This window comes from Micrasema longulum, unplaced genomic scaffold, assembly GCF_059751315.1.
Source record: "Micrasema longulum isolate JH-2025_06_02 unplaced genomic scaffold, ASM5975131v1 h1tg000912l, whole genome shotgun sequence".
Lineage (NCBI taxonomy): Eukaryota > Metazoa > Arthropoda > Insecta > Trichoptera > Brachycentridae > Micrasema > Micrasema longulum.
Window position 1 is genome coordinate 286,591 of NW_028278103.1, and position 24,086 is coordinate 310,676.

Genomic DNA, 24,086 nt, shown 5'->3' on the forward strand with positions numbered 1-24,086 from the left:
CCATCTATTCATACTTATATTATAAATGCGAAAGTGTGTTTGTCTGTTTGTTTGTGTTTCCTTCACGTCGCAACGGAGCTGCCGATTAACATGGGGGGCAAAATAAGTTACTTACTTTTCAAATCTAAGTTTGAAAAATGCAATAAAAAAATTATGAAAGAAAGCAACAAAAAGTAGCATTATTTAGAAGAGGAGACTGTAAGGTAAGGTGGAATGTAAAAAATAATTCATTTGTAATTATTATTTTTAATCTCTACACTTTGGTGGTGTTTGATTTTCGTTTTGTAGGATTTTGGATTCGCGAATTGAATAACGACGCTACATCGCTATGGACTAAACTACCGTATTGTCGTATTTTTTTCATAGCGATAGATGGAGGACCGACAATCGATACAAGTACTTTCCATCCAAAAAATATGTATTATTTCATCCAGAAAATTCTTATTCTTAAACGATAAAACTTACCATGCGAGCGAAGCCACAGGTAAAAGACAGTAATAAATCAATAAGTATTTTTTAATTTCTAAGGACAAATCTTCTGCTTAGGATAACCATCCATTAAATCCGTCAAACTAAAGATACCAAAATATTCGAATAAATTCAAATTGATATAAAAAATATACTTATAATTAGAAATCTAACACTGATTTCAGTCTACTGAACACTTTATTTTATTTTTACAAATATAAACATATAAAAAAATAAAATTGTGACAATTGTTTCGCCTTATTAGGGCATTTTCAAACGAATGTGAAGATTATTTGGATTGAATGTCCTTATATAGTTATATAATTCAGGGCACTTAAGTAGAAAATAAAAATAATCTTATGAACTATAGCATGTACATTAATCGTAATTGAGGGAAAAACCAATGGTTTAGGGTGAGGCTAAGTGTTTAATAGGTAATGGGGAATTTAGGTATTTATATTTGAATTTCGGGGAAAATATAACAAAGTAAGTATTTATTGACATACAAGTATGTATTGTGAGATAATTAATGAAGCTTAATAGTTTTGTAAATTTAGATAATTGTTGTCGAAAAATATCAATAATATTATTACATGTTGCTGTTCATTTTAATATTAAATTTATATAAACATAAATGTATTATTATACAATATTTTTCAATTGTCACACTTGAAACAATTGTCACGAAGTTTTTATTTTTATATGTTTATATTTGTAAAAATAAAATAAAGTGTTCAGTAGACTCAAATCAGTGTTTGATTTCTAATTATAAGTTTAAATATGGAGTTCTACAAAATAAACACCAAATCAATCAATAAAAAATATACATTCATGAAACAATAAAATAAAGAAATAAATACTACCTACGCATAAAATTACGTCATAACTTAAGCAAAATTACCTAATAGATAAGCACTGCCTCAGACCCGTGTACAATCAAAAACTCGTTAGAAATGACAACTTGACATTGATCGTTAATGTTGGAATGATCGTTGAACTTTCGACCAGTAAAAATGTTATTGCGGAAACGCTTCAAGCTACAGTGTGTTAGTGTTACGTCTGTGGAGGCAGCGACTGGTCATTGGTCGTAATGTTATAAAAGACTTAATAAAATAATCACAATTCAAATAAGATACAAGTGATAATCGTATGGTGTAAAGTGATATGAACACACGGTTGGTATCATTTATAAAACAATGTATCGCGATGAACGGTTTAAACGGGCACATTGTGTTTTTTGATTTATTGATATGTAATGCCATTTTTTCGAATGGCATAACATTTTTCTGAATGGGTTAAATTAAATTTAGTTCTAAAAAGTGACAAGTGGCTCCCTGTCTTATAAATTGAAGAAAATACATATGGGGAAACGTCTGTGAATTAAAAGTCAAAATATGACGATTGCTACAACGAGCTCGTTTTTGTTGAATTTTTTAATTAAATGTGCAGAAGTCGTTTTGTTTATTATTTTTGTGATAGCACGTAAAATTATGTAGATATAACATTAGTCAAACCTATATTTTTTGTTGTGCGGCATCCATTTTAAAGCCTCTCATAATTGCACAAAAATTATTATTGAGAATAATATTCTGGCGCCCTCCAACATACCCGTCAGAACAGTTGTTCCAATACATGATATGAGACAACTGTACCTAAAAGAAACACTTACACACTTTTAGGCGTAAGTATAGCCTGTGAGCTCGCCAATACATGACAGATGACATTAACATAACCATAGAAAAACATAGCAGTTGAGCTCTCAGAAGTAAAGCAACGTGAATGCAGCAATGCTTGAACTGCATGTCAATAATATTCTAATAATAAATAATATTATTTGGCCATACGGAACTTTAAAGCACACCTTGGTTTAATTACTAATAGTATTTTATCGGTTAGGTAGGTGTATTTAAAAAAAATGTTGCGTACCTGAAAAAAGCACAAATAATTATGTTTTTGTAAATGATGTCAGTAGCGACACTCAGAGAGTGGCTTTGTGACGTTTTGACATTTTTTATAAGAAATTCATGGCGTAGCCGAAATACTGTTATAAAAACGAGGATGTTTTTGTTGATTGACGTTAGCAGGCGCTACCCAGGGGCGACTTTGTGACGTGAGAAATTATTTAAAAAAAGAGATTTATGGCGTAGCCGAAATATTGTAATTAAAACGAGGATGTTTTTGTTGATTGACGTTAGCAGGCGCTACCCAGGGGCGACTTCATGACGTGTTGAAATTATTAATTTAAATATTTTTTTTCATTTTACATAGCGTAGCCGAGATAAGAAATTGCGTGGTGTTTCAAAATTTAACCGTGTAGGTAGCCGCCTAGTTACAATATTATTTTTGTATTTGTATAACTCCTGTTTTATAATGTTTATGTATTTATCGCTATAACAATTAAACTAAAGATAGTTTTTACTTTTAATCGCTATCCGTTTTTTAAATTATGTTTGTAACACTCAGTAATATTTATTTTTCAAGTATTTAATGTTATTTTTGCAATTTAATTAATATTGTTAATATAAAGCGTATTTTTATTTATTTGAATTAACTAGACTGTTTTTATTACAAAAAATAAAAATGCATATTTCTCTATGTATTTTTCTGTTATAAACAATCTATTAAAATAATACACATCAAATTTCCATTGTCTGTTGATTTTATTTGCAATCTTCTTTTTTTTCGATGGTTAAAACTCTAGGAAATTCAAAGACAATAAAAATTTTACTGTCATATATCGGCGAGCTCACACGCTATACATAGCCCCACTTTTGGTCGAACAATAAGGAGAACTTTCATCAAAATGTCCCTGCGAGGTTTTCCCAGAGCATAAATGATGTCGTTATATAAAATAAAAAATATTATCTCATTCATTAAAAATACGAATACAGTAGATAAGAAGAAAAAAAAGCGGTGTTGTTGTGTTTCTCTATTTATTTAAACAATTTTATATTAATTATGTGGGTGTATGGTTGTATAGCGAATTTCATTAAACCAAACAATAAATATTCCTAGTTTATACGTACAATAATTCGATAAAATTTCACCTCCATCAATAAAAAAAGAGGACTTTAAATTTACGAAAATCAATGGATTAAATAATTTATGGCATTATTAAGCATTGAAATGGCAGTGCTAGGTTTTCGAGACAAATATCATTATTATAATATTAAATGTGTTATAAGATTTTATGGTTGTTCTAAATTTGTTAATTAAAAAATCATTTTTACTTTATTTCTTATAATAAATTTATTATAAAATACAAAAAAATACCCAAAACAATTTTCACTTACAAATCCGAATGATTAGGAAATAATAAATTGAAACTTCAAAACACATAAAAACATGCTAATTTTTTATATTATTCAATTCATTAAACGCCAAAAAAATAGTTTATTGCTCGTTTCACATCAAGGTGAAAATCCACACGGAAAGATGAAATAACAAATTGTTAAATTATATTCATAGCATAAAAATGAATTTAAAATTATTTTATTCATTTAAGAGAAGGCAAATCTACTAACCATTAGTGATCGACCGAAATAAGATATTCAGCCAAAGCCGAAACTGAAACCGAATCTCCGCTTTAGTTCCAGTTTCGGGCGAAACCTAAGCCGAAACTGATTAAAATATGTTAAAAGTCACTTCAACAAACCTAAAATCAGGCGTTTTTATTGTTCAACTTTACGAAAATAAGTGGTAAAAACTATACAAAGGAATAAACGAAATAAGTTTAATTAGCGAATATGTTTATTTGTGCGCTTTTTTGGTTTGTTGTTATGTTATACGTATAACTTTTAGTATGTAACATTTCTTCAATATACACTATAGAAACTACAACTTTTAACTTAAAAAAAGTAACAAAAATACAAATACGAAAGGTCTTAGAACTACCAACCATAGTGAAAAAATCACAAAATCGGTCTTGTTTTGATTTTTTATGTTAGACAATGTCAATACAATAACTAATTATATACAAAAATGGACAATAATCCATTCTCTCTAACTGTGTTAAAGCTGTGTAAAATTTTAGATACGATTAGATAAAAAAAAATGATGTTTTTTGTTGATATTTCTTGATAAAACTTCTTAGTTAATGATTATGATAAAATTATAAATAAACTAATCAATGAAACACCCTGTCAAAAAAAGTATTGTGCTAACTTTATCTGTTAAAATGTGTGTTTTCCGCTCTGATGAATTTCGCCATGTGTTCTTTTCTGTTCTTTTCCCACCTTTTAAATAATAAAAGCTTAATCCCAATTTCGGTCCCAAAACTCCCAAAAATGAACTGTTTGGCAAACTAGTTGTAAATATTAATGTTTTCTGTCTCCTTTTAAAATAATTATTTGATCTTATCTCCAAAATATGTTAAGAATAGTATAAAAACTGCAAAAGTTGTAAACAATTCACCAGTCTTGAAGATGCCTACTTAGGCGAAAGCGCTCGTTGGTCAAAATAATAAAAAGTCGAACTAAACCAAGAAGTTTCATTGATAAGTTTATTTATAATTTTATCATAATCATTAATTATAAATAGATTACTTTTACCGAAACCAAAGTATCCCAAATATATATTAATTTACCGCGGCCGAAACTCGTTTTATTAACCGAAACTGTCCAAAACCGAAACTTCGGTCGGTCACTACGAACCAGTACATCATGAGGCCGACTAATCTCCACTCTATTTCATTTTGCTGGATTTTTACCCGAGAGTAGCGGCTGAATATTTTTTTAAAATACAAAATAATAGAATGAATGTCAATCCACTCTAATTTTAGAGAGCCGTGGGGATTTGAACTATTGAGTTTTTTTTTAAATCTGGTGTAAGTTCATCATGTTACTGAAATTCTATAATTCTAAGGGCCATTTATATCTTTTAAATAAGTTCTTAAAACTATAAAGCTAAAGTAGTATTCTTTAACTCCTGTTATATCACAACTCAACACAGGGTTTTAGCCTCATAGAGTTAGGAATTTGTTATTTATTTTTTTGTTTTGTGTATCGATATATAAATCAATTAAGTAAATAAATAAGCACGTTAACAATTTTTGCATTTTTTTCAAAATGCCACAAATGAGTGGTTTTTCAATGTTACCCTTATTATGGAAATCATTTTGTCAATTTTTATAAGAACGCAATAACTATTCAAACGTATTTTGTAACAGTTTATAATAACATATTGGTATTTTTTTTGTACTTTAAGGATTTCAATTATAATTTGTGATGATTAAATTTTGAATTATTTTTCCAGATGAACCTGTATCCAATATTACCTTTTTTATGCTTAATAATCCAGCAATGTTATTCGGCACGAATATTAGCAACCATACCATTTTCTGGGAAATCTCACTATTTGAACTTCCAGCCAATACTTATGGAGTTAGTTAATAGAGGGCACCATGTAACTGTAATTACAGTATTCGAAGAGAAAAATCCACCACCAAACTACGAACAAATTGTGGTAGACAAAAAACTCTTCTGGGATTTTAGTAAGTACTTGAATATTTTCCCTTTAAACCATTACTAGTCGTTGGTTAAAATAAATAATACTATTTTTAAAAACAACTATTCATTAATTTGTCAAAAAATCACCTTTGTTGTGTTATAAATGATAATGTTTTTTGAAAAAACTCGACAAACCCCCTTTTCACCCGACCCAGCAGCTTCTCTTGTCCAGTGCGTATCGATTCGTTGGTAAAATTAACTTTTTTATGTAGGGGAAGGTTAGAGGAGAAGGGTTGCTAATCCGAGAAATCAAAAATTTACTCCATTTTCAAATCATAAGAGTTATTTATTAAAAACCATATTACTCTGAAACTTCATGGACTATATAGTTGTATTACCTATTAAACCTTTATTCTGTCTTTAAATGAGATTACAGCAAATTAAAAGGCAAAGTGCTGTTTATTAAAAAATAACAAAAGTAAAGTAAAAAAAAAAATATTTGTATTATGAATTGAAAATCTTATACATGTTTCTATGAATTTTAATGTTTTATTAAATCTACCAAAATGATTTTGATAAAAAAATATTGATTTAGGTTAACTTCTTTTTTGAACAATTAGGGCTTTCGCCTTAGCTGTCTGGCATCTTTAGGACTAGTGAATTATTTAAATCCATTTTTAAGTTTTTATAAAGTTTTATAAGGTTTTCGTGAGATAAGATTCCACAAGCTTTTTATCTAGGAACAGACAATACAAATACAAATAGTTTGCAAAACAGGACATTTTTATATTAGGAAAGTTTTTATTGGACCGAAATTAGGATTAAGTAATATTTACTACCAATTTGCTTAATGTTACAACATAGATGGATAACATTTTAGAGAAGGGAATATAGAAGTCTAGGCATCTACCGGGCTTATGACTTGTCATTGGCTGCTTTTTAATAATAATAATCATGGTTTATTAATAAAAAAATACAATGCTTTATCTACTTCATACATACACGGGTAATAGATTTCTCTGAATTATGCCTAGTCTGCCTAACTAGGTAGAACCCCTTTTGAGGCAGATACTTTTGTGCAAAAATAAACAATATCATTTCTACCTACTAATTATACGGATACAGTTATACGTTTTTTTTTTCAAAATACGAATACAGTTTTATTCAACTTTTATTTATAAATTTTTACCGGTGACCGGGTTTCGTCGTGGCCGACATCTCCGATCCTCTTTTATTTCCATAATTATAGATCATCCGATTTTATATGATTATGGAAATAAAAGAGGTTTTATTAAAATAATTTAAGTATAAAGTAATGAATATCGTATGAATTTAAGTTTTGTTTGAATATATATAGTAAAAACAGGGGAAAGTTTTATAATTTTATGAAGTTCTAAAATGCATCCTAAAATTCAGTTCAACACTATGTGACATTCAGAACACTTTTAAGAAAAGAATAAGTCTAAGCATTTGGTTGGAAGAATTAAAAGATTATAGATGTTCAAATATTGACATAATGATGAATGTTACAAGTATGTAAAATGGCTGTTTAAACCAGCCATCGATAGGTCAAAAGCCCTATAAATTACTAGACTTCTTTATTCCGTTCTTTAAAGTGCTTTTTATCTCTTTAATATAATTAAATTATTAATTTTCAAGGAAGTTGAATCCAGTTGAGGATACAAAAATTTGGACAAACTCAAAATATTGTTATAAAACCAACTGGTCCAATAAGAAGTTTTAAAATTGATAAATATTTTCATGCGTTGCCTAGTATGTCGGTAATATAATTCATTTAAATGAATCTTAAACACATCAATAAAGGTTTCAGCTCTTTAAATTAAATAATCTCAACAGATGGAAGAATTGAAGGAATATAAATGTTCGAACATAGGCAGAATGGTGTATTTTACACAGTTTATAAAGTGGCCACTTAAATCAGCCAATAACAGATCATAAGCCCTGTAAATGCCTAGTCTTCTTTGTTTCCTTCTTGAGTGTTCCTCATCCCTGTTGTAATATATTAGCATTCAGCCTACTTTCTTCTTTTTTTCAATTTTTTTTATTTTTTATATGAATATTCTTTATGTTTTCAGTTGGACAAGAACCCGATATATTTGCTCTAGAGAAAGTCGACGTTGAAGGGATGCTTGATCTCGTATGGAACGCGGTTTACTTTACAAATGATGCCGTTTTCAATTCCACCAATTTCCAAAACTTTATAAAGAATGACAAATCTCACTATGATTTGATATTCGTGGAGCTTTTCTACCAAGAATCGATGTACATGTTTGCACACAAGTACAAAGCGCCGATTGTTGGCATATGTGCCATGGGTTTTGCGCAATTTATCGGAGAATCAAAAGGGAACCCCCTCGTTTTGCCATACATGTCTCATGAGTTTTCCAGCTTTGGTAAGAAGCTTTCCTTCCTCGACAGGGTGACGAATTTTTATTACACTACGTACGATTTGTTCTGGAGGCAGTACTATTTGCTACCAAAACATCAGAAATTGGCTGAGCGACACTTCAGTCACTTGCCTGGACCTTTACCCAGTGTGCGAGAGTTAGAAAAGAATATATCCATCGCACTGATCAACACACATTTTAGCAATGATGTTGTCAGGCCATATGTACCGGGAATTGTTGAAATCGGTGGAGTTCATATAAAAAAACCAGAAAAACTACCAGAAGTAAGTAAATAAACAAAACACTGATATATTACCTTTAGTTTACACATATCATTTGAAATTATTCAAAAAATGTATTTATGTCTGTGTAAAACTCTGTATTTTAAATCCGAAAGGCTGGAAGTCACATTTTTTGCAAATTTGAATGTTATTTTGTTTATATATTCAGATTCTATTAATGCTTAACTCATTGGAGTTCTCCGGTGTACCATTAATGAAATAGCTTGTTCTAAAACACCAGTAGTGTAGTAAAAAGACTCATGCTTTCAACAAAATTCAACAGTTTGCTTGTATTAAAGCAGTGGATTTCGAATGAATTCCACAATTTTTATAACAAACTTAAGCACAATATTCAATTTCGTTGTCATAATCAACCATTAACCATTATGTCATTTCTTTTGCCGTTAATTTAATTAAAATAATTTAATAGAATTATCTCGATCTCGAGACTAAAGTCAGTGTCGAGTCTCCCATACTTATCTCGAGACCGCAAGTGATTTCAAATGAACAACACCCTGAGACCAATCTCGAGACTTTCTCTATAGATTTTATCTCAAGTGGACACTAAGCCTATGAAACCTATAGTTCTGATTACGTACCATGAACATATCTAATATCTTAGCTAATATTATCTTCATCACACTCTCATCGCCACCTGATGAAGCATAAGGAACTACATTGGTAAAGTACTAGAAGTATACATATTTCATAGCAAGAAATGGTAATCAGTCTAACACTTCAACAACCAACCCAGAGACATTGAATTTTTACGCCTTTTAAACAAATATTCCATGTTAAGCCTCCTAAGAGTTGAGCCCAGAACTTTAACCATGATAAGTGGACGCTCTAAACGCAACATTACGAGGCAGATTTTTTCCACTCATTTCCCGTTTACGATACATTTACCTGAGAGTAAAAGTGTTATATTAACAATAATTGTACTGGTGTTCAAAAGTTAAAACACAGATATCTCAGTTTTTGTCATATAACTTTTATCCACTCATGTCTTAAATTCATGTCGGCCTCGTGGTGTTATAGTCAGCGCGTTAGCCTAACACGCAACAGGTCTCGGGCTCGATTCCCGACATGACTGATATGAAATATTTATTCAAAAGAGAACTAGAATATTTCATAGTTCCTAGACTGGTACCTGAACCGTCAGACTGATCATCTTACCTTCATGAAACAAAAATGATCAAGATACACTGAAATCGGTGTACCAATGTAGTGTCCTATCCACCATTAAGTGCATAAAGGTAACGATGATGATTTAGCCATGAAGTCGAAAACCAGGATTTTGATTCTATTGCACACACCGAACTGTATTCTTTACCCGCCTAGACATATACATTTTTAATATTATCTTTCTGTATTTTATTTTATTATTTTTTATTTTTAATACTTCATTAATACTTCATATTAGTTTTCTATTTGCGGAACAGTCTAGAAGGGTTTTTTAATATCTGAGACGTAAACTCCGGTAACTCCAAATATGATGAATTTGAGTTATTACAATGCCGAAATGAAATTTTTTGTCCTTTATTACATAAAAGATAAAAAGCAACTCCTAATTTCGTTAATAAAAAAGTAAATGTGTATATTTGTAATGTGTTTTAACATATTCTAGAAAACAAGTTTATTTTAAAGCCTCTTATTTAAAAATGCAAGATGTTGTTAAGTATTAAAAACAACCAATTTGTCTTTCCTAAAATGTTGGATTTTTGGAGATACTGTTGTTTGCATCTTGCATTTAAATAATATATGTGAGTTGGTTTAAAACAACAAAAATAATGCTTAAATATCTTTTTGTTTTCATTGTAAAAAATAGTTTGTACAACTTTTCTATGTACAATTTTCTTAGAAAATTATTTTACGCAACTATGCAGTTTTTAAAGGAACATACAAAATAAAAAGATTTGTTGTTTTTAAATACAAGCAAGATAGAAATCAAAAGTAACCAATTTATTATGATGAAATAAATGATAAAAAAACGTCAAATTAAACTACGCATACGTTATATATTTTATTTTTTTCAGAAGTTACAAAACTTCTTGGATGGCGCGAAGGATGGAGCGATCGTTTTTATATTTGGTTCAAACGTCAAGTCTAAAAACATGCCAAAGGAGAAATTAACAATATTTTTGAATGTTTTCAAAAAACTCAAGCAACGGGTGATTTGGAAGTGGGAAGAAGATGCTTTCAATGAGAAACCGGATAATTTGATGATTGGAAAATGGCTTCCACAAAACGATATTCTTGGTTAGTAAAGTCAAAAGTATAATTTTCTTTTACTCTTTCAAATTTATTAATTTTAATTAGGTTAATAAACTAAGCCTATACGCATATATGTAAGATATAAGGCAAATATATATATATATATATATATATCTAGAAAAATTACGTTTGTGAAAGCAAATTATTCTACCAGATCCCAAAAGGAACACTCCCATACTACCAGAAATCAAACGAAAAGATGGATCATGGGGATCTACTACAAACTCTGGATTCGGGCAAAGAAATTTTAGGTTTTTGGGCCCAAAAATAATTAATATGTTACCCAAATATTACAAAACCATAACCCGAATTCAATTAAATACATTTGTAAAAAAATATAAGAGAAATAGTAGAAAAAAAATATTAAGGAAAAATCAGAAAACTTACTCAAAAACCTTTTAAAATAATTAATAGTTTATTTAAATATTGTATTAATCTTTAATAAATAAATTAGAATTTTTGCATAAAAATTTCTGCCTTGTAACATATTGTACTTAGTAAGGTAGACTAGATATAATCCAGATAAATCTATTTTTTTGGTTAATAAACCATGACTATTATTATAATTATAATTGTACAGGTGAGATTCTTCTTAACTATTTTGCCAACTAGGAAATTATGGATTTTTTTAATACTTCGTTTTATAGAACTAATATTTTGAGTATCCGAATCGTTGTATTAGTTCGTATGCAAGAGGTAGACCTCAGAATCTCCAAAAAACTAACTTTTTAGAAGAGATAAATTGGTAATTATTAATACATTTAACATCTATTTTTCAATCAAATTGCAAAAACAAAACAAAAACATTAGAAAAAAATACAAATTTGAAACTTTTTAAGGAGTACTATGTGTTTTGGTGTCGTGTTAGAATATAAAAAAAGTTTTCTTTGTTATTAAATAAATTAGGAGTTAATGCTAATTACTATGTAATTGAGGACGAAAGATTTGATTTCCACATAGCAATAATTCATCTAGAGGTGGTTTTAAATTCCGCTTTTATTTGAGTAAGTAGGTTATTATGTATAGTTTATTTTGGCATCAATAACTAATTTTCCGTTTTTGGTGGAGATTTCTAAGTTTGCTTGTAATACTCTCAATTATTTGAATTAACAAATTTACTCAAAATAATCAATAAGAATGAGATAATTTTGATATTTTATTTAAACCCTTATTTCTTTCATATTATGTTTGTTTATACACAGAAATTACTTTTTTAATTTTTTTTATTTATTTACAATTTTAAAAAACCCGTTAGGGTTACATTAGAAATTTAATATTGTCTAGTCATTTTCTCGTCTAGTCTAGTTAGTTCAGTCATCATGTGCTTTTTCAGATTGATTTTAAATTTGTCTCCAGTAAAAGTTTTCAAGTAGTAAGGTAAGTCGTTGTAGTGTTTAAGTCCATTTTGTAGTATTTTTTACTGTCCTGTGTTTGTCTTTGCTTTTTCAATATGATAGTGTTGTTGTTGTCTGGTGTTATATTTGTGTATGTCAGCATTTTCGACTAATATTATGTCGTCGTCTTGTATGTTTCCCAGTGTTATTTTGTGCACAATTTTTAAGGTCTCAATTTTAGTCAAGTAGTTTATGTCAAACTGGTGTGAAATCGTTTTTAATCGTTCGATGTTCGTTCGTGTGCCTTTTTATATTTGAATTATTACAAACCTATTTAGAGATACTAAATATTAAAATAGGTATTCTTTGTACTAAATGTAATTAAATATTTGTATGGAACCACTTACCGACTTTTCTGTTTCTACCGGTTTCGAGACGTATCCCTTTTTTCAACTATTTCTCCCACAACATAAACTATTTTTAAAACCTAATCAGTGCATGTAAGAATTGCTTAATAAAATGTATGTCGTATTGGTTTTTTTTTTGTGCAACAACTATGGTGAATGTGTATAGTCGGTTTTTCGTGTTGGTTTAATTGGTGTCTTGATGAAGAGACGGGTGCGTCTCGAAACCGATAGACGTAGAAAAGTCGGTAATTGGTTTCATACAAATATATAATAATATTTAGTAAATGGTTTGACCACAAAGTTAATGCTTAGAATATTAATATTATTTTAATTTTATTTTATTCTTTTGTTTATCTTCGACTGCATAAATCGTAAGATATTTAGAGACATGATGAAAACCTTATTGTTTTAGTATATATTTGTACTAAACCACTAACGGCTTATCTATGTCTACCGGTTTCAACACATACCCGTTTCTTCGTCAGGACATTAATTACACTAGCTTGCAAATCTCACTATACATCTTCACAATAATATAAAACCAACATTGTTTCTCTGTAATGGTCACCTTATATGTAGTAAATACCGACTCATTCCATCCATCATACTTTAAATATTTTTTTCAAAAGTAAAGTATTTTCCCGAAGATGAAAAAATAAATTTATTATTTCAATAAGTGCATATTCGTGTTAGCTTCTAATAGCATGTGTCCCATCAGCACGTTGGGTTTATATTTTAGTTCAACTAATATGATGAAAGTGTATAGTGGGATTTGCATGTGTTATTAGTGTCCCAACAAAGAGACAGAAACGTCTCGAAACCGGAATACATTGAAAAAAACCGTATGTGATTATTGTACAAATAATTTACTAACTTTTATTTAAATGTTTGACTAAAATACTATTTTAGACATAAATGATTTAAAATACAAAATTTACATTTAAAGCACCAACTTTATGTTTTATCATTTTAATAAAATACATATAAAACAACTTGGTTTTTTAACAACAAAAAAAATTCTATTGACCGGTTTCAAAAACTACACAAGTTACATTATCAAGGTATAGTTGAGTTGTGAATGTTATTTTTTATTATTTTTACATTGTTTACTTAATATTCAATCGTTACACACGGAGCCAATAAATCGAGTATTTTTGTCATGTTGTTCTTGTAAAGATTGGAGGTATGGAGTGAGATTTATACGATCTTTTAAATTAGACACACATTCTGCGTGTTGAAAATAAAATATTAAAATTGGACAACTTGGAAATCTTAAAAATTAAAAAATCAATTCGTAATAAGAAAAAAAATAATCAATCAAATAATATTTCCATTAGTCCACTCTTGACTAGTTTTAAAGATCGTATCCATCTCACTTCACTCTTTTCTCCATATCGTCAGATTTAATATTCAGCAAACACTGTAAAAATAAAATGTGATAATATTCATCAGTTAATTAAACCTTGATAAAGAATCTTGTGTAGCTTTAAAACCAGCAAGTAAAAAAAAAGTTTAAAAAAAAAAAAGGTTTATATTTATTGTATCATAAATTTTACTTTTATCATTTACAGCACATCCAAATGTCAAACTCTTCATAACGCACGGCGGTCTCCTCAGCACGCAAGAATCTGTTTACCATGGAATCCCTATCCTCGGATTCCCATTTTATGGGGATCAGTTCTTAAATCTGGAGAAGGTGCAAGAATTAGGATACGGGCTGAAACTCTCATTCGCATCCTTAAGTGAAGCCAAGCTATTTGACTCCATACATCAAATTTTGGATAATCCAGACTATATGAAAAAAGCTAAAGAGTTATCCAAGGTATTCAGAGATAGACCCCACTCAGCTATGGATACTGCCATTTACTGGATTGAATATGTTATTAGGCATAAAGGGGCGCCTTTCTTGAGGTCACCCATTTTGGATATGAATTGGTTTGAATATCATATGATTGATTTTGCAGCTTTGATAGCATTATTCGTCGCCATTTTTATTGTTGTGCTGTATAACATTTTAAAAGTAATACTCAAAATTAAAAACTACATTTGCAGTAAAATCTGTCCAAATAAAATTAAAAAGAATAATTAACACAACGTACCGTTAGCTTTTTATTCACGCACCTAATAATGTACAGCGAACTGCATTGGTGCACCAATGGCAGTGTATCATGACCATTTTTGTTACTTGAAGGTAAGATGATTAGTCTTACGTTTTTTAGGTGCCAGTTCTAAGATGATTAAATATTCTAGCGTAAAACAAGATTGAAAAATAATTGTTTTTTGTTAAAGATGTCGGGAATTAATTCCGAGACCTCTTGCATGGTAGACAAATGCACTGACCGTTAGACCATGAGGCGGATAATCTGTACTCCGCGTTAATTTGAATGCAAATTCTCAAAGTGTACATTTTTATTATTATTATTTAATTATTATTATTTTATTTTATTTTTTTATATCATTAATAAACCCATACGGGTTACATACATTTAACAAAATATTTTTACTTTTGAAATTCACATTCTACTGTTAATGATAATATTTTTAACATCTTTTGTAAAGGTTGTCTGAGTCTTTTGCTTTGTTTTGACTGGTAGTTTATTGTACGATTTAAGTCCATGGTTTATTAGTCTCGACTGTCCGTGTCTCGTTTTAGAAGGTTGTATATGATATTTTTCTGATATTCTCGTATTGTGTCCATTTTTACTCGAACTTTTTTCAAGTTTTAGTTCTTCGTCCACAATTACATCAGTAGCTAATTTATGAATAAATTGTAAGGATTCTAGTTTAAAGAGTTCAGTTACATTTAATTGTTTAAAAAGTTCTTTAATTGCTGTTAGATAGGGTAGGTCATATACTAATTTTAATATTTTATTTTGCTGTCTTTGTAGTCTGTTGATGTCATTTTGATTTTCTGTTCCCCATAGTAGTTGCATATAACATATTTGAGTTTTAACATGGGATTCGTACAATAGAATTTTTTTCCGATTTTGGAACATAGTTTTTGATTTGAAAAAAAATTAATAATGTCGCCACTTTGCTAATTGAATTGTTAATTTTTATATACTGTTATAACTTGGTGTGTCATCGAACGTTTTCGAGGATTTCACATACGCATATTGCATAACCATGACAATACATATTTTATTATAATTATATTATTTGTAAATAAATCAAATTTGATTGTATTTTATTGTTAACGGCCTTCGTGGTGTTATGAAACTTGCCTCACGCATGAAGGGTTTTGTCCTCGTTACCCTGTGACAATATAACAATTAAAGGTGATTTTTCTCAGGCCTGCGTGTTTTGTTTTGTTTCGTGTTGTGATTCACCACTGTAGTTTGATCTCGCGTGATGCAAAAATATAAAATAAAATCTTACTGCGTAATATTTTCTCGCTAACTTTGTGATCTTAAAAATTGAAATGCTTATTGCTAAGTGAAAGACACAAACGAAAAGTTTGTATTTGAAACTTTGCATACAATCATAGAATTAAGAATAGTCCAGAAAGAGCGTAGAATCATATTTGAATACATCGGACTGTGTCCAATAATTCCCCCACTTTCGCCGCGCGCGTACTTAAAGTCACCGAGTAATATTGCCAGATCGCGAAAAATATAACCATAACACAAATGTAAGGTAAAAAAAAAAAAAAATTGTTAATTTTTCTAAAATTGTATTATGCACTCGGAAACATTGATTGACACAACAGGGTAAATAAGTAAAGGATCATTTAATAAGAGTAATTGAATTTATGAACTTTGAACTTAAAATATAAAACAAATTTTATTTTACATAAAACGGATATTTTTATATCATGTTAAATAATATTTTATGTTTTAAAGATAATGTCGGGCAAATGTCCACCACGGCGTTCTTTAATCCGAGGTTCAATCTTTATTATTTCTGTTATTATATGAACAAAGTAAGGTAAACAAATTTACTACCCTGGCAACACTAACGAAATTTCTATTTTGTTTCTTCGACAATCTGACAGATCAAAATATTTCAATTTTTAAGTAATGCATTTATGACAAACACATTTATTTGATAATTACACATGAAATGTGATTGCATCCGGTTTCTTTAAGATCCTAGCAGTATTTTTACACTTTAAAAGGACAAAACACGGCATGGTTAAATTCGAATCAGGAGTTGTGTACTGAACGACGTCTACAAAGAAACTAATGGGTCAAAACGTAAACCTACTCATTTATGAGTAGTTGAGTCGCCTTCTGTCTGATGTGCGTATGCGGTTTGTGGACTATTCTTAATTCTATGCAAACAACATTTGTTTTTTATGTATCCCAATCAGATTCTTCTTTTGAATTCCTTATAATTTCTACCATTTATTTCTTTTTAGTGGATTTTTGGAAATGCTAAAATAATATTAACTGCTATTTTGATACATGTTTGAGAATTATAATTTTCATTAAGTGCACCTTTTTTTGCAAAAAGAGTAAAATTTGATATTTATAAAAATAAATTTAAATTTTAATATTTTGAGTTATAGAATTCAATAATAAACATGTACATGTGAACCTAATCATAAATAAACAGCTACACCATCTTTTTTACGCTTACCAGAACCATAATTTACATAGTTTCAAGCCAAAATTATGCATTTTCGTTTCGAATTAAATGTCAATCTCACGTCAACATCCAACTGGCGGTTAGAGAACGACTAAATACGCGACTAAATACGTAGGCACGAGTTGAGTGTCATAATTTTACTAGGATCAAGGCGCATTATGTTTATTGATAGATTAATGGTTTTATTTAGGAAATTAAACCCGTTTCTATAGTGACGCAAAATAATGTTTCATAACATTTCTTGCATATTTACGAACAGGCCATGCCTTTGTGGGATTTTTGTTTACTATTATTACTGTTCATATGTATTTCATTGCTATGTAATTATCCTTAAATTTTGGTCTACTCTGTTTTACCTCTTATGTATATATTGAAAGTATACAACAATGTTTTATCTAAAGAGAAAACGCAATATGATTTTTCTTCGTTCAAACGTATTACCGTCTTTTCTCCCTGGGTTATGGCACTCAAGCAGTGCTCTTTTTACACACTATAGATGTTTGCCATTGGCGTGTCCCTATTGTTTTATTTTATTTTTATAAAAAGTTTATTATGGGAACTAAAACCATCCAAAAACTCATAAAAACGCCCAGTTTCATTTGCTTTTTTCAGGCGCACGCTCTCCAAATATTTTTGAAAAACGCAAAAAAGAAAAAAAAAATCTATTTAAATACCCTGTCTAAAAAAATAACAAAATCGGTTCAGTTTTGAGGTCCAAAAAACGGGACAGCGAAACGTCGATTTTGTCAATTTTAGTTAGGCATAAAAGGTCCGATTTGCAGTTGTCTTTTTCGCATAGTATTGGGAAGCATCTGCAAGACAGAGATAGAAAAACAATATTCAAATACCCTTGTATCGAAATTTTCTGTCGCCACATATCTTTACAATTTATGTCATCCGAAACACAAAATATTAATGTATGTGTACATATCTAATTTGAACTAAATTCAATAATTGTTATCAAACTTTTGATTGTGTTCATTTAATAGATATTAACACGAGTATGTATTCAAATCTAGCAATAGCAAAGCATTGCCAGATTTAGCTCGTATTAATTAAATTCACATAAAAAATGCAACTTTAAAATTTATTTTTTACTAGCTTTAGTATGGAGATATTAGTTAGATTATAATTAGTTTTGTCGTTTATCAATAATAATTTTCCCAATGAAATAATGTATTTTTTCAAGTAGCTCATATCGATTACCGGTCCTCTAACAATGAATTTGAAAAAAATATGACGGTCCAAAAACTAAAACGAAATGAAAACCAAACTAACAATATATAAATAAAGTTAATTGTAGAAATTTAAATAATTAGTTTCAAAATTATTATTTTTGTTTAAAATGTGAAACTTTACCGGTTACACATTTTCTAATATTTCTCATTTTTTATGTATATGTTTAAAAAAAATTCATTGTGCTTTGATATTCATGATGAAATTTTTAATTTAATTTTAATGTTTTTTTTTTTTATGTTAAGTTTTGTTTTTAATTTTGTATGAAATTATAAAATTCAGAATAATTACTTAGAATATGTCCTTGTACTTGTAATTTTCTCAAATTAAACAGTTTGGGTAAGTAAGAAGATTGCCCGATTGTATATATATTTTATATGTATATTGTATGTAAATAAATAAATAAACAAAAATGAGTTAGTTTATTTTACCTCTCACCTTTCCGGCTATCCCTATGCAAAATACTATGTCAATCGGTCGCTCCGTTGAGACGTGAAGGATACACAAAATAACAAACAATAAACTTTCGCATTTATAATATTAGTATGGATTCCATTTTCAGGCGATAAGAATAAAGTTACGCGTGTGAAATAGAACCAGAATCCTGGACGAGCGTAATTAACGCGATAACCATTCTCAGGTTAAAGTATTAATAAAGAAAATTGAGTGGGATAAGTCGGCCACGTAGTGTAGTGGTTGGCGCATTCGCTTACCATTATTGAGGTCTTTGGTTCGATTCCTGGCAGGGTAGACATAAAATATTTGTTTCAACAGTTGATTAATTGAGTGTTTTGTGTAAATCAACACTTGAACAATGATCTAAACATTTTAGATGAATACATATTTATTACAATATTTGAGTTTGTCCAAATGTTCGTAGACAAAAGACTGGATTACACCCCTTCGAGAGTCATTAAGATTAACAAATTACAACAGGGATGGAGAATACCTTGAATAAGGGAATATTCTCCATCTATGTGTTAATTTGTTAATCTTAATGACTCCCGAGAAGGTTAAATCCAGTCTTTTGTCTACGAATAGTTGAACAACTCAAATATTGTAATAAAACCAACTGGTCCAAGAAGAAGTTTAAAAATTGAAAAATGGTTTTTAGGCGTTGCCAAGTATGTGAAATAATTCAGTCAGATGAATCTCTTCGCAACAACACAAGAGTGTTAAGTGGCCACTTAAACCAGCCAATGACAGGTCATAAGCCCTGTAAATGCTTAGACATCCATATTCCCCTATTTAAGGTATTCTCTATCCCTGTTGTGATTTGTTAAAATATTTATTATGTTATCATCGGTAAATAATCAATCAACAAAAAAATTAAATGCTCAAAATAGTTATGTTTTGTTGTTTTTTTACCATTCACATTTTTTTAGATATTCTTAGCCTAGCCACTTTATTGGCTCATAGGCTCCCGGGTGGATTAGGGTCTTGTTACTATCCGTGGAGTTGGGATTTAAATAAATAAATAATTTGTGAATAAAAAAAAAAGAATTGAGAGTTCTGTCCTCTCTGCGGTCGTCTCCTGTCTCTGGAAACGTATATTGTTATTTTATATATAAATGGAACAAAATGTCAGTATGTTAGTATAGAAAGACAAGAATCATAGAAAATTTCCAGTTACATATTATGATATGAATAAATAAACCTATGTTATTATGTTATGAAGTTGTAGGTAATATATAACATCAGCATATACAGGATAGCCGGAGAAGTAACGTCCAAAGGTAAAATGTAGGTGCCTCATATTGAAGGGTATCCGATTAACCCCTCCTCTGTGTGTGTGCCGCGATTTTGCTTCGTTTTCGATTTACAATTTTTTAACTGGGATTTTTTAAATTTTCGCCCAGTTCGGTGTTTATTTTTTAAATTTGTTGATGGTTTTTTCAGGATTTTTTTTGGTAACTCATTCTTTATAAAGTGTGTTTTCACGCATTAAGTAACCAGCTTTGTAGCAATAATGGAAGCTATAAAAGTTTTGAGCAAAAATTCAGTCAATCAGACTTGAAATTTAGAAAATCTAAAAGGTCAATTCCTTAGTTTTTGAGTAAGTTTAAAAACAAGCTTTTGTAAAAATACAAGAAAATGGAACTAGATGGGCTATTATTTGCTGAAATCACCCTCAAAGATACTGAAGTTGAAAATTCCTAAAGGTGATTATGATAGGAAGTGTGTTAACTAACGACCCAAGTAACAGTTCTGAAAATTTCTAATAATAACAACAAAAAAAAGTTAAAATTTATACTAATTATTATTTGATAAAAACATTCTTCTTGATTCTACAAAGGTGTAACTCTTAAAAAATATTAATTTTCTTATAAAAGACAAGTATTTTCACAAGGAAATAAATGTACTTAACAATTTCTTAGCCCCATAACTAATTAAAACGTTGTGATAATTTGTATAACCCCTTTAATCCTAAAACAAGTAACCATTATGTACATATTTTACACGGCTTAGGCCGTATATATATAATAAATAATTAAATAAATAAGTATATTTCTATATATATATACATATACATAAATATAAACATAAATATAAGTATATATATTGAGTTTTTCTACTGACATTTCTTGGTAGAACTGCATTTTGACTATAATAATAAAAATACTTTATAGTTTTATTCCACTTTTATTTATATTTTTTTTACCAGTGACCGGGTTTCGTCGTGAGCGACTAATTAATCAACAATCTGACGATTAACTAACGGTTTGACGATGTCGGTCACGACAAAACCCGGTCACTGGTAAAACATTTATAAGAAATTATAAATAAAAGTGGAATAAAACGATAAAGTATTTTTATTATTACAAGTATATACATAAATAAAATATATACATAAATACAAATAGATATTTATATCCAGAAATATATTTATCTATATATATCGGTAATGTTAATAATAATTTGTTACAAATCAATTTAGGTCTGTGAAAACTTTGGTCAGCTCATAATTTCTAGTTATCTCTGCATGAAACTGAGCAATTGGACTGAGCAGTTTACACATTAGTATCTTTGAAGGCTGATTCAGCAAATGGTAGCTAATAATTTGTGCTATTTTTTTTGTATTATTATGATAGCTTAGAGCAGTGGTGGCCAAACCTTGGCGCATGCGCCAAACGTGGTGCATTGAACAATCACAGGTGGCGCATTGCATTATTGTGGCCATTATTTTTAAATAGGCGCCACGACGTTAATTAATTAATTGAATTCCGTGATTGATGTGCTCATTTTCCTCTCATAAGCGAAGCAGTTTCTATTTTTATCTCTATTTTACAACCCCAGATGTTGACGTAATAAGATTTAAAAAGTACGAGTTGTATGGCGCATCTGACCTTGTATGTTAAAAAAATGGCGCATGGTATACAAAATGCTGGCCATCACTGGCTTATTTAAAGTTAGTCAGAAACTTAGAAATTTTCTCTTCAGATTTTTAATTTTAAGTTGAAAGTTTCAGTCTGACTCGCTCGAACTTAAATTCTCCATTAAAGGTCAAAACATGTGTAACGTTCATTAATATTACAAGACTGATTTCTTTACGCGTGAAAGTAAAATTTATAAAAAATGAGTAACAAAAAAAACCCCGAAAAAATTTACAACAAATTGAAAAATAAATTAAAAATCCATTTGAAAAAATCGAACACTACCAAAAATCACGCAACATACATAGGGGTGATTCGGATACACCTCAATATGAGACACCTACATTTTACCTTTGGACTTCACTTCTCCGACCACGCTGTATATATTGAATATTGGATAACGCAAGTGTACTAGTTTGTATACTTGATATTGAATAGTTAAAGATGTAAGTATTTGTTTTGATTATTTGTTGAAATAATATAAAGTTGTTAGTTTAAATCAGCAATATTTCAATGTTTGCACATAAATATTTATAATCATAATAAATATTCATACATGTGTTTAATTTCCTAGTACTTGTAATAATTTAGTTAGATTAAAAATACTTAGTTTACTTTACTGTTACGAGATGATAAAGGAACAATAGGGAAATATCATGTTTTTATTATATTATAATAATGGAGTATGAAATACTGTCCAGTAAAAAAAAAAATTATTAGTAGCATAAAAAATATTTTTAATTTTGTAAATTTGAATTCACGCAAAACGGTTATTCCAATGGCCACGGCCCTTTTACGTCACAATTCATGTGTATTTGTTACTGGCCTTTGAAATTTGTTCAGAACATTATCACGAATCTTGTCACAACAGCCAAGGCAAAACGCGTCGCGTCTTTCTAGTAACATATTTTTATTAAATTTCTTTTTACATTTATGCATGAATACATTTTTTCACAATATTCATTTTGATTTAGAAAATACAATAAATTATTCTAAATCCAATTTATTTATTTTTATCGGTATTTGTAGTATGTGATATTTCCCAATTTTCCTCCGAAATCGGTCGGCATTTCAATTTTACGAAAATTAATTTGTACAAAATAAAAAGGTAAAAAGTCTAATTATTTATAACAACTTTTTTAGATAGTCCTCATTTTATTGAACCATTTTAGTGTTATTATTATAGTTTCCTTAAAAAACTACAGATGGCGCTCGACTGTTCTATTGAAGTAAAACCAATAAATCCAGATTATAAAAAATAAAAAAAAATTGAAACACTGTAATATGTAAGATACCTTTACGATCTTTAATAATTACTTTATCTGTAACACCTTTAAAATTGTATTATATTTATTTGCTACATAATGTTATATATTTATTATAAAATATAATTCATCAAATAATTATTTTTGTGCGTGAATATTTTAAGCTCATGATATTTAAATAGAATTATTTAGTTATCTTTATCTTTAGAATCGTAAACCTATGTCAAATAAATTAACATTAAATGTTATTGTTGTAAAATATTAATCATCAAAGTTTTTGGTATTTTTCTTGATAATGCATATTAATATTGCGATTTTTGTTTTATTTCCAATTTTTGTTATTTTAATTTTAAGATCTATGGATTTTAAAGTTTTTAAGGTTTATCTGATTTGTCTGCCTTGTTTTCTGTAATATTGTTTTGCTTCCATTTAACATTTGTAAATATTATAATGTTTCTGGCTAATATTACGAAGAATGGTTAAAGCCATAATAAATGAAATTTTAAAAGTATATTTTAATTGAAACACCTTTAATTCATATTTCTAAAATTGTTTTAATTTTATCAATGACCTATGGCAAATTTTTGTATATGGGGAACTCCAATACATTGAAAATAATGCCGTTTTTGAAAATAAAGCAACATGTCCGCCTCGTGGTTAAATGGCCAGCGCGTCCGAGAGTTCTCGGGCTCAATTCCTGTCAGGTTTGTCATAAAATATTTATTAAAAATACGTTTATACTCGATATTTTTTTTTAGTCATTGGTGTAGCACCTGAAGCGTTGACTGATCATCTTACTTGCATGTTACAAAAAATATCAAGATACGGTTTGGTTGGTGTACCAATGCGGTTCCTTATGCACCATTAGGTGCAGGAAAGGGATGATGATGATTGACTACAAAAATGATTTTATTGAATTTTAATATAAAACCAAAAAAAATATGCAAGCACAATTTTTTTTTTAAATATGCTAACGTGTAAATACGTATATAAATAAATATT

At 29.2% G+C, this 24,086-nt stretch overlaps 2 protein-coding genes across 2 annotated transcripts in view; one reads left to right on the forward strand and one right to left on the reverse strand.

Moving 5' to 3' along the window:
* Positions 1-24,086, reverse strand: part of LOC148278207 (uncharacterized) — a 355,411-nt gene that overhangs the window by 223,670 nt on the left and 107,655 nt on the right. The gene's annotated exons all lie outside the window — the stretch shown is intronic.
* LOC148278208 (UDP-glycosyltransferase UGT5-like) lies at positions 1,518-14,844 on the forward strand. The gene is made up of 5 exons (XM_088231760.1): positions 1,518-1,643; positions 5,722-5,959; positions 8,012-8,607; positions 10,641-10,863; positions 14,191-14,844. Exons 2-5 carry the CDS (start codon positions 5,722-5,724, stop codon positions 14,706-14,708), a joined length of 1,575 nt encoding a protein of 524 aa, XP_088087886.1. The 5' UTR covers positions 1,518-1,643; the 3' UTR covers positions 14,709-14,844.